The 12,279-nt window shown below is 40.7% G+C and overlaps 1 protein-coding gene across 1 annotated transcript in view; it reads left to right on the top strand.

The window, feature by feature from the left end:
* The window catches only part of TENM3 (teneurin transmembrane protein 3), a 988,875-nt gene that overhangs the window by 867,268 nt on the left and 109,328 nt on the right, over positions 1-12,279 (top strand). The window contains exon 16 of the mRNA XM_018576225.1: positions 6,909-7,125. Coding sequence (XP_018431727.1) covers positions 6,909-7,125 — 217 coding nt within the window. The remainder of the gene's footprint in view (positions 1-6,908; positions 7,126-12,279) is intronic.

The following is a 12,279-nucleotide window of genomic DNA, read 5'->3' as shown; positions in this document are numbered from 1 at the left end:
CTCACTTTCTCTTCCAAGGACAGTGGAGAAGGTGAATCCTCCCTGTTGGGGACACAGAGCACAGCATCTAGTGATCCCCATTGGAAGATTAGACCACACCTCCGGTTCCAGTGACATTTCCAAATGTTGGATCAGTTCCCCCTATCTCTTTCAAGGATAATGATCCTCAAAACAAATGGAGAAGGTGAATCCTCCCCGTTGGGGACACAATGTCCCCATTGGAAGATTAGCCCTCACCTCCTGTTCCAGTGACTATTTCAAATTTTTAATCAGGGGTTCAAACTTATAGACTCAGGAAAGGTGGTGGAGCTTCAACATGTAATCTGGTTAAGATCTTGCCAATTGTCCAATTCCATTTGGCCAACCTGTATTCCAAACCCGCCTCTCATGACATAGCCCGCCTTAAATCCTTTCTTGATTATCTTTCTTTGCCCACTCTGTCCGAGGCTGATAAGGATATCTTGGACTTTGAAATATCACCGGAAGAAATGAGCTTTGCTATTGAATCCCCAAAATTATCTAAGAGCCCAGGGCCGGATGGCTTCACAGCCATTTATTTAAAAAAAATATGCGGAACTGTTGACACTCCACTTAGTTCGTATATTTAACGCATTGAGATTAGGAGCTTTTTTTTACTTAGTTCTCTCTTGAAGCTTCTATCTGTATGTTGCCAAAACCTGGGGCTGACAGGACTGTTTGGTCCAACGTCCGCCCCATCTCCCTCATTAATCTTGACGTGAAGCTGTTGGCCAAAGTGTTGGCTACTCGTTTGAATCTGTCCCTACTGGTGTTGCTGGGGGGATCAGTTTGGGTTTGTTCCTGGCTGTCATGCAGGTGATAACATCAGGCGTGTCTCTCTCCTTCTGCACATCGTCAAAACACGGAACCTGCCCCTCATGCTCCCTTCCTGGACATCCGGAAGGCATTTGACTTCCTCTCTTGGTGGAGGGCTCCAAATGCTGTTCCGTCAGCAAGGGTTTGTTATGCAGGTTATAATTCAGATTTATTCTCTATATGCCAAGGCACTAGGCATGGGTGCCCTTAGTCCCCCCTGCCTTTTGCCCTGGCTGCTAAACCTCTAGCCCACTTAGTTAGGTTGTCCCCTGATGTTTCTGGGATTGAGGTTGCAGGCTTCCATCACAAATTGTGCCTCTTTGCGGATGACGTTTTGCTTTGTCTCTCGAACCCAGTGATTTCCCTTCCTAATCTGTTCCGTATCCCTTCTGACTTTGGATTGGTCTCCTGTTTAGAAGTTAAACCAACTAAGTCTAAGGTGCTTAATGTCTCTTTGCCTCCCTTGGTGGTTCTTCATGATTCTTTTCCTTTTTCATGGGTACAAGACAAATTGCCGTATTTAGGCATCTTCCTCACGAGGTCTTATGACACTTAATATCAGGCTAACTATCCCTCATTGTTTAGACAATTGTGGGGTCTATTGGATCTTTGGAATCACTACAATATTTCTTGGATGGGCAAGATTACTGCAGTCAAGGTGACCCTTATTCCTAAATTTGTATACTTCGCTAGGGTCTTAACTGTAGACGTACCTCACTATAGTATACATGCCCTTCAAGCCCAGATCTCCAGGTTTATTTGGAGGGGCTCGAGACCTAAGGTTTCTGAATTGGTCCTGTTTCGCCCCAAAACTTCAGGTGATCTGGGCCTTCCTCATATGTCCAAGTATTATTATACGGCTCAACTTAGTCAACTGGTGATGTGGCATGCTACTACAAATGTTCCACTTTGGTTCTCAATAGAGGCCTATTTATGTCAAATCCTCTCTGTCTCCAATCTTCTGTGGTTGTATCCGAAGTGGAGAAGTGCTTTGCAAGCTAAGTATCATCTTCCCTCGGGAGAACTGTTTCGCACTGATTAAGCACTATTTGGAGGCGTTACACCGCTGTCATCCGGATCCTCTCCGACACACGCATTTTGACCGTCTCTGTGCTTCTGACCCTCGTTCTCTGGGGGTTATCTCCTTTCTATACCCTGAACTTCTCGGTGACACTTGGTTACCTTTACCCTCCTATGCCAATAGGTTGTCATCCGATCTTGGTGGTAGCCCCTCACCTGCAGGCTGGTCCAGTATTTGGGCTAATACTCCTGGAAGTTTACCTAATGTATTAATCCTGGAGTATAATTATAAATTGCTCATGCACTGGTACCTGGTACCTCTGAGAATTGCTAGAGTGCTTCCATCGTACCCCTCTAATTGTTTTAGGGGTTTTCAGGCGGATGGGGACGTTTTCCCATATGTGGTGGGAATGTCCTGTGGCCTCTCATTTCTGGTCCAGGATCCTTTGTACTATGATGACTGTGTGGGCTCCTCACCTCCCAGAGTTCCGTACATAGTGCTTCTTACAAGGGGGGCGTGGAAGTGGCGCCATTGAATTCAATGCACCGCAACGTCCCTTCTCGCCTCAAAGCGCGGGGGGAACGCACACACTTTCGGAGTGAACACGGCCTGAGTCCAGCGCATTACTAATCTCTGCATCCAGCGAGTCAACTGTATCCCTCCTGTACTTACCAGCAGCTGGCCCCTGTCCCTCGACTGCACTTAAGTGTTTGGCCCCGCCCCTCGAGTGCACCTCCATGTTTGGCCCCACCCCTGGATTGTGGACGGGGCCTTCGGGGTCACATGATTGGGCTGCTCTGTCTAAAATGCCTGGGCCTATTTTTTGTCCCAGTCCGGCCCTGCACTACAGTACTCCTCTATTGTGTCAAATATTGACAAACTAATTTTATGAACCACTACTTATTTGGCACAGATGGTGAGACTGTGTGTGAATTTTTGTATTTTTATTACAATTGGTACACTAGTCCCATCTTTCTTTTCAAACCCATCAAATTAAACTACTGTTTGGTGCATCCAAAAAAAGCTGGTTTCTGTGCCCCAAATATTTAGCACACCAAAATAGTTTTCAGGCCAAATATGCCACTAAACAATTGTCACCCTTGTACCCAGGGATGCAATGAAATCTCCCTATTCTTGACATTTGGCTGTTTGGGGAAATTTGCAATTCAGTGATGGTCTATAATTGCCTGTAGAATTTGGAAACATTGACTGTAAGAATGAGACAATATGCCAAGTATGAGATGACATTCCCTAGATGCAGACAGATTTCACAGTGAAATTTACTAATCAAGGAACGACAAGACAAACCAGCTTGCACAGAGTTGCCAGTGTTCCCTAAGGATTAGTGGCTGCATAAGACCGCATTAATGCTTTGCTAATTTGTCTGTGTGGTATGCATCATTTTTAGGATTTTGAGCGGTGTGCAGAAATGAGACCATTAAAACGTGCATGTTCAGTTAAATAAAAAGAAACTGTTGACCACCGCAACAAATCAGCTTCTGCCTTTTGGTCTCTTACCCTTACTGACTGCATAAAAAGATGCTGATTGGTTGCTGGTTGACTTTCATACACTTTTCTGCATGATCCCTATTGCGGGATATGCTGTTGATATTCTTGCAGCAGAATATACTGTGCGTACTTGTCTTTCAAAACATCCCAGCGGTGCAAAATAAATGGAGTATGAACTAGCAGTCGGTCAGAGCACTTTCCATGCAGCTCAGCCAGGCCAGAGTGAGAGAGTTTCCATTAGTTATACTAGATAATAGAGGCTACTGACATGCAGAGAAAGGATGAGAAATGTCTTCTCCAGTTATACAGAGCCAGATTCATAACCATCCGTCATTCGCTTGGGCAAGTTGCTGATAAACTCCACACAAAAATAACAAACAGTATGTCCCTGCATCTCGGCTGTTGAAAATGAGATCCTTCCTCTGATTGATGTCAGCAGAGAGGCTTGTAAAAAATGCATTTCCAGCTGATTAGTTCAGAATGTGTCAATCTCATGCAGTTTTTATGACCCGCACACTACATGCCAGATGTACATTTGCTTTTTATAAACTAACAAAGATGAATTACTAAATGCAAGAATTTTTCCCCCCGGAACTATACCCCATGTTGCCCTGGAGAATAAGCGCACTTTATTTTGTCATAAATCACAAAGCGCTACTTTATATAGAAGCCCAATGGAGAGCTCTCATATCACTGCCTATGTTGTGTATGGGCGCCTGTGGATTGGATGTATTGTGACATCATGACAGCAGGGTAGGGATATGCAGGTGCCGTTACGCCTGACAGATATTCTGTAGGTACTATTTGATATCACCCCAAAGACATCTTGTTATATTTCATCTCAGATCCATGGCATTGCGTTATTTTTTTATGTGTTTTTTTTTCAAAGTCATAAAATCAATACAAGGAAAACAAGTTTCACATTGTTACATATCAAACAGGGAGTTTTGGAATAAAAGCATTAGTACGTTAAATTAGCAGGCTTATGACAGCTCAGCATCACTCTTGCTGACATCGGCCTGCTGATGCTCACACTGATAACGGTTATTAAACTCTGCGCCATTGCAACATCTAAATCATATTCTAGCCAGCCTTGTGTGGAGGATGTGTTGCAGCTGCACTATATCAGCTTCTGAGCAAGGACTTGTGCTAGTGTTTATTCTAATTAAATTTAGCTGGGTGAGAATGCTGACACTCCGACAAGCTGTTATGTGTGGTTACATCGGTGTCAAGTAGGCACAGGTCTTTTATAGGACATGTCCCCTCTCTCTGGGTGATATATTAATAGATAGCATAGTTCTATGCTTTTTCCTATGGATGTTATTCATTTTTGTCTCCAGCCCTCCTTCCCAGCCAGAGGTTTCAGAGATTTGACACTCTCTGCCATATGTACTTTTGCATTTAGCCTAACAGAACATTATTTTTAAGGGCTGTTTTTCAGTAATTTGCAGCATGTTGGAAGATCAGCATGGTGAAAGATCTCTGGAACTGACACAGATACTTTTTTTTCTTGTGGCTTGTTGGGTAAAGAGACCCTGTCACCAACTTAAACAATTGCCAGTAAATACAGAAAAATTAAGCATTCTAGATGCTTAAAGGGCATCTGAGAATTTTATGTATGAGAAGGGTATCTATCTATGAGAATTATCAGCTTCTTCTGCAAAAGTTGTTTAAAAAATTGACTTTTGTTGAGTGGGGAAGAAGAATTGTGGGTTTGCCCACAGGCTAAATGCAGGTGGTCATGTAAAGAGCCAGGAGAGGTGGGAACCTTGCTGATTCGGGTGGGCATTTTAAAATGGGTGCGGCGGGTACAAGTGGGAAAACTTTTTGCAATGTAAACAGTCAGCGATGGCTATAGAGCCACCCAATCGTTTGTATTTTGCATGCGGGTGTCCGCCAACCCCGCCGCTGTGGACTTTATCACCGGAGATCACAGGGAGGTAAGTACAAGGTCTCCCTCTGATCTCCTCTCTGATGTCAGAATGCAAGAAGTGATGTTTATTACATCACTTCCGCATTCAGATGTAATTCCCGGCTACAGCAGCCGGAGAGATGCTTGTGAAGCAGCTTCTCTGTGGGTCCCTAGGTGACATTAGGGGTCTTAGAGGTCTTAGAGGCCCCTGATGTCTCCATAAAGAGGACCTGTGAAAATCAGAGTGCAAGCAATAATTATAGTGCCATCTATCACTGTTAACACTAACCTGAAGAGTGGTAAAAGCTTTTAACTCATCGTCTATAAACAAAAACTTGGGCAATGATAAAAGTTTTAGAACTTAACATATATAAAACAGGTTGTTTTTTTTTTAAATCTGTATTTTTTTTTTATATTGTAAAAAATAAAAATCCACAGTGGTAATTAAATACCACCAAAAGAAAGCTCTATGTGTTTCCCCTAAAAATGGTATTTCAGTACAGCATTGCATGACTGAATAAATGTCAGTCAAAGTACCTTGTATGGAAGGCGTGCAACCCTTTCTACTGTACGGTCACACGTCTTCTGTCGAACCAGCATGCTAGAAAACCCGCCGGGAATCGTACGATTCTCGGCGAGTTAGTGGCCTGCTGGTTCGACAACTGCCGAACGGGCCAGTGTGCGCACGCGCACACTGCCCGTTTGCAGTCATCGTAAGCCCGCCCCTCATTACAGTCATCGGAAGCACGCCCCTCAGGGGGGCGGGCTTGCGATGATCACATGTACGATCTGCCTGTCCAAGATGGGCAGATCGTACGTTTTTTTAAGTACTTTACAACCCTCGCAAGACAAAAGTCTTGCGAAGGTTGTAAAGTGTATGGGCACCTTTAAACTGAGTAAAATCAGAAAAGCCTCTCCCTAGCCTGAAATGGCTGATTGCATGAATCGGTGGTTGCATTCATCTATACTGTAGATGTCTATAGATTGTGATATGCCATAGGTGTGCACAGAGCGCAATAATGTTCATATACATATTTGTGAATGTAATTAATATCTTGTAATGTTGTGTGATTTAAAGTGACACTAAACTAAGGGGTTAAATCTTACAAATGCATTCAAGTATCTTAGCTATTAACAACATTACTTTGTTTCTGTATCGCTTAGCTGTAGATCCTCAAATCATTTCTGAATTGGTGCTGACACTGTCCTTCATTCTGGAAGGTTGCTCCCATGATGTACTACAATCTCACATTTAGTTTACTCATTTGTATTGAGATTCTAGTCTATCATGGGAGTGAGCTTGGGGTGCTGGCTATTTTACAACACACATAGAGGGACCATGGGGAACAAGAGTGGCCACCCTCCAGAAGGAAGGACATTGTCAGCATGACAGAGATGATTTGACGATCTACAGCCAAGTGATACACAAATAAGATACATTTGTCTTAATAATTGAGCCACTTGAATGCATTTGTAAGGTTAACTCCTGAATTTAGTGTCACTTTAATAATATTTTTGAAGTGATGTAGTCGGATTTTAGATCTTGGAAACTAGTCCAAAATGAAAGTGTTAATACAATAAAGAGGTAATCCTGATGAGTATACATTCAGTTGAGTTACTTTCTTCTGGCAGATGGCTTAATCGACTGCATGGACCCAGACTGCTGCTTACAGAGCTCCTGCCAGAATCAGCCGTACTGCCGTGGTCTACCTGATCCACAGGACATTATCAGCCAGAGCCAGCAGTCACCGTCCCAGCAGGCTGCCAAGTCCTTTTACGATAGGATCAGCTTCCTCACAGGACCTGACAGCACCCATGTCATCCCCGGAGACAACCCTTTCAATAAAAGGTAAATCTGTCACCAGCACTAAACCAGCGTGCAGCAAACAAGCACTTTTCTACCTGCCTGCAAGATTCTTTATTAACATTTCATGCCTAAAGAAACACAACATTATAAAACTTTCTCGAGCCACTAACAGTAAGCATCTTCTAATTACCACAAAAACTGCATTGTGACTTCTAAATATTAAATACTCCCCACATATCTGGGGAGCCATTATCTCAAATAAATTGAAATTGAACAGCAAACATGTCAAGTTATGCCAAGACTCATAATGAATGGGTGAGACATAGGCAGATATAGAATTGCTATGGGCTACTTTATTTTCTGACAGTGACATTTTCCTGACATGACCCTGTCATGTCATATGCCATTTAGCCTTATTCAGTAGAGAGCCCTTATTGAGAGTAATAACCCATGGCAACCAATCTGAATCCATTTTCTACTTGATTGGTAGCTATGTTTTTTTAGAATTAAGAATTAGCTTTTAGAAATCAGAATGATTTATTAAAGCTGAACTCCGGAATAAGCAAATATTGTCTAAATACAAGAGGCATGTGTATTGTTACTTGAATCTTGGTGTTCTTTGTATATTTCTTCCAGATCAGTGCACTATTCTAGTGTGAAACTTTCCTCTGTGCAGGAGCTTCCATTAATCAAGACCAGTGACTGCTGCTCTCTCTCTCCATGTGCAGGGTGACTGGTCTTCTATCCGCCCCCTCTTGTAGTTTCCTGCAGGCAGGTTGTAGTGGGTGGAGCTGCTGGGCCCCTCGCACTGCACAAGCTATGCACAATACAGCAATGTTCTCACCGCTACTTTTAGACATTTTTAACTGGGTTTGCAAAGGCACACAAAATAGATATATACTCTGTGTCTATTGAAGAATATATTTCAGCAAACGTTTTTGTGCCCTGAGTTCAACTCTAAATAAGGCTATATGGTTAATGGAAACAGGAGTACTAGCGGGAAACGGTAAGCTAAAAAGTCTTTGCTAAGCTTATAATGTCCAATATTCCCTATGTGATAGAAAAAAAAATCTTTTACTAAGTACAGAGGAGCCACGCATCACACATGGTAATATTTTTCTTGCTTTCCTCTAAAATTTAACACAAAGTTTAGTCAGTGAATCTTTTCTTTTCTTCAGTTTGTATACTTGCTATAGCATGTTTTATATGTAACAGGTGGCACAGTATAATGATTGATATTCTGTAGGATAATATAGTTCATTTTCCCTTTTGCAGTCAAATTTGAAGAAAAAAAAACCCAGTATATGTTTATGTGTTCCCATTCACACAGCAAAACAAAAAATAATTACGTTAATATTTCTTACCTTTTTAGATGTTTCATTATAGGAGCAGTTTATGCAGACTGCAGGTTACTCTGATCAGTTTGAAAACAAGTCTGTCCCAACAGAAAGACTAGAGACACAAGTTTCCTCTCATTTACATACCATGCTTCTAGATCTTCTAGTGACACTAAACTCATGAGTTACATCTTGAAAATGCAATCAAGTAACTTAACTATTAACAAAAATGTATCTTATTTGTACATCACTCAGCTGTAGATCCTAAAATCATCTCTGAATTCCTGCTGACACTGTCCTTCCTTCTGGAGGGTGGCTACTTTTGTTCCCCATGGTCCCTGCATGTGTTAAAATATCCACTGCTCTAAGCTAGCTCCTGTGATGGACTACAGTCTCACGTTAAGATTATAAAAGTAATTCACCGGCACACACTTGAAGAATTTTTTTAAGTATTGATATGTTTATCCAATACCCAATGTCACATACTGTCATACGGTGCTGTATGAGCACCGTATGACAGTATGTGGCATTGGGTATTGTCACACACTGTCTTCAAGTGTGTGCCGATGAATTACTTTTATTTACTACCAGTGTTTGCACAGCGCCATCCGTGTGGTCACCTGGGCACCACATATACCTTGTAGCCTTTAGACCGCGGCAGTGCGAATGGGATTTGGACTTTGTTATCACGTTAAGTTTATTAATTTGTATTGAGATTGTAGTTCAAATCAGCATCACCGAAGTCCTCAATACGCACACAAGAATGAGCAAATACCAGTCCTTCAGTGCACACACAAAAGTGAACCAGCACTAGTACTTGATGTGCAACTAATTTCTCTGTGTGTTCACATGAAATATACTGTATGTATTCACTGTGTACTGACACTGTGTATCCATGTAAGATGTTTTACACATAAAGAAAGGGGCTGACCTTTTTGAGTGGACCATACCTCAAATATTTTAGTTTGTATTTTATTTTATATTTTGGTCACACATGCTTAGTTTGTATTCTGTTTTATTTTATATTTTGGACACATATGCTTAACTTCCAAAAATGCAATCACAAGTCTTCTAAGGATATGAATATGGCCAAATACACTGTTTCTCCATTATTGTGCACTTAAAAAGAAGTTTCAAAGTGGCGCATAGTTTAAAACCATTCAAGAAATGTTATTAAAAAACAGTCATAAAAGCTTACTCACATTATTTAGTGCACTTTTTGCTGTGCACACACACATATTCCTAGAAAGATTCCGCCCTACTCATTATAACTATTTTATTGCACATGTACTCACAAAAATATTCCAACAATCAGCCTGCAATATTTCTATAATTACGGTCCCTTTTGATTTTTTAGGTGTTATTTCATTTCAAGCACCCTTGAGGTAATTGTGTATGCTACTTATTCAGTCCCTTGCTGTATTCCTCAGTCTATCTGCTCTTCGCACATATTTTTCAAAGTCTGTTTGAACATATCTTCCGATTTTGATTTCCATTGTTGCCTTCAACACATTTAGTTCCAGATGTCCTTGCAGCACAATGTATTCCATTCTCAGTCTCTCCACCTAGCAATGTGCTAATGACATCAGCCCGATGTATTCCAAATGAGAAAAGCAACAGTCTTTAAAAAAAAAATCAACAACAAAGAACACTGCAAAAATCACTTCCAGGATTCTTATAGAAATGTCATGAAATAGCATTAGAATGAGTTTACTTAAAGTCTTTCTTTTTATTAATATTATAAAGATTGCAAAGAAAACATTTGTTATGAATCTGTGATTTCTAAATCAGCCTGACGGTTATTTTATTAAGGCAGTAATGATGTGAAATACTAGCAGTAAGCGTGAGCAGGTGCCTTGTGTCATGCTGAGTAAAGGAAGATGATTTACACTAGAACTCCTGGGTCCAAGGTAATTTAACAGTATTAATGCAGTTAGGCACAGCAGTTGATTAAAAGTTGTTGCACAAATGTTCCTTATTGCCCCCTCTAAATCTTCTCCCTTCCTGTTCCCATCAGGTGTACCAATTGCTGCAAAATTAATTGGAAAGAATACTTTTCTCCAAGCAAGTGCCAGATATTTGACACGTCGAAAGCTTGGAGGTTTATACATTTGTGAGAGCTTTTATAGCTCCTGAAAATGAATGGGCTAATCATTTAGTACCTTGCCTTTCATTAGGCAATATTAGACTTCTTAGTGAGAAATAATATTGCAGGCTTTATGTCTACAGTGCTGGTATACAGTGAGCTCTCAATGACCATACTGCACACCAAATGACAGGTCAGCTATTAGGTTTTGCATTAGAACCATTTACAGTCACCATAGGGTGTATTTTTGCAAGTTTAAGCATCTTAGGTATTCAATATAAAGTTTGCTATTCTTAGTCACAATTTGCCATTTAGAGGAATTTCCAATTCATTAAAGATCTGTAATTGCTTTTAGAAATGATAAATGGCTATAGAAGCATTCGGTGTAAGAATTGGTGAATATGCCATACTTGTCAGACACACATAACAAATGTCATATGAACAATTTAAAAAAAACTGCATTTTGATGGTTTATAGCAAAGCTCACTAATCACAATATCCAGACTCAACATGAAAATACTTTTGGTGTTTGGCTAATATCATTCACAAGGCGAATGATAGTGTCCACTTAAAGCACACCTATCAGTAATTTTACAACTCTGCGTGAATAAATTAGTGGCATGCCACAACAAACGCAAATATTTTTTTTTTCAGAGGGAGAACTTGCACCTTCTTATTATCAAGATGCATTTCCTCATGGTCCCTGTGTGTGTTGTAAAGTAGCTCACGCCCGTGATGAGCTGCAATCTTATGTTTAATTTCCTAATTTGTATTGAAACTATAGTCCATCACAGGAGCGAGCTTGGAGCGGTGGCTTTTTTGCAACAAACACAGGGACCATGGGGAACAAAAGTAGTCACCCTCCAGAAGGAAGGACAGTGTCAGCATGAATTCAGAGATGATTTTAAAGGGGCAGTTTTGTTAATAGTTACGGTTCTTCAATGCATTTTCAGATTAATTTCCTGAGTTTAGTGTCACTTTAAGGCAAACCTAAACAGAACATTAGAATTAATTGAGAGGCTTTAGTATAATCTAGGTTGCCTTCATTTTACAACTTAAAATATATGTAAACCCTAAATTAATTACATTTATTTTGCTAAAGCACTGTGCATCAATTTCCCTTTTTTCATCCTTTCTTTCATCTCAGTGCTTCTGAACTCCTGAAACCTTTCTGTCTACATACAAGCACTCCAGTGATGGTTGCCTGTCATTAGTTACATTAGGTTTCCTTATGATGACAACAGTGGACCATGTATAATGTGTGTTGAAATGGCAACTGGTAGTCTTTATTGGAAACCCATGTGACAATGCAGGACCATAACTGGGACACAGAGTGTTGTCAGCCCATAAAAAGGAGTACCTGAACAAAGACCTTCATGGTAGGATCACCAGTTAATATTTCAATAAAAGCTACAAATTTTAAAATAATACAAACTTCTTTTAAAATTGCATTAAGATGTTAAAGCTTTTACTGATTAGGTTTGCATATACTTTAATGACTTGGGTAATACCTTATTCTCCACTACAACAGGCTGAGACTGGTCTGGTTAAACCTCCTCTCTAAGACACTTCTGGCCATGGTTGCCCACTTGCCTTCTCCATGTACCATGTAGGGTTAATAGCCTTGCATTGTATGTGAAGACACAGAAAGACCACCCACAACCAGGAGTGTCAGGGAGAAGAGAACGGGGGTTAAGGTAAGCAATAGAGCCTTTTCACCTCCACCCTAGAATTAACAAGCATTTAACCTTTGCAGTGCAGGAAGGTACCACT

This window comes from Nanorana parkeri, unplaced genomic scaffold, assembly GCF_000935625.1.
Source record: "Nanorana parkeri isolate BGI_ZX_2015 unplaced genomic scaffold, ASM93562v1 scaffold60, whole genome shotgun sequence".
In the NCBI taxonomy this organism is placed as follows: domain Eukaryota; kingdom Metazoa; phylum Chordata; class Amphibia; order Anura; family Dicroglossidae; genus Nanorana; species Nanorana parkeri.
This window is presented reverse-complemented; position numbering and strand designations above follow the sequence as displayed.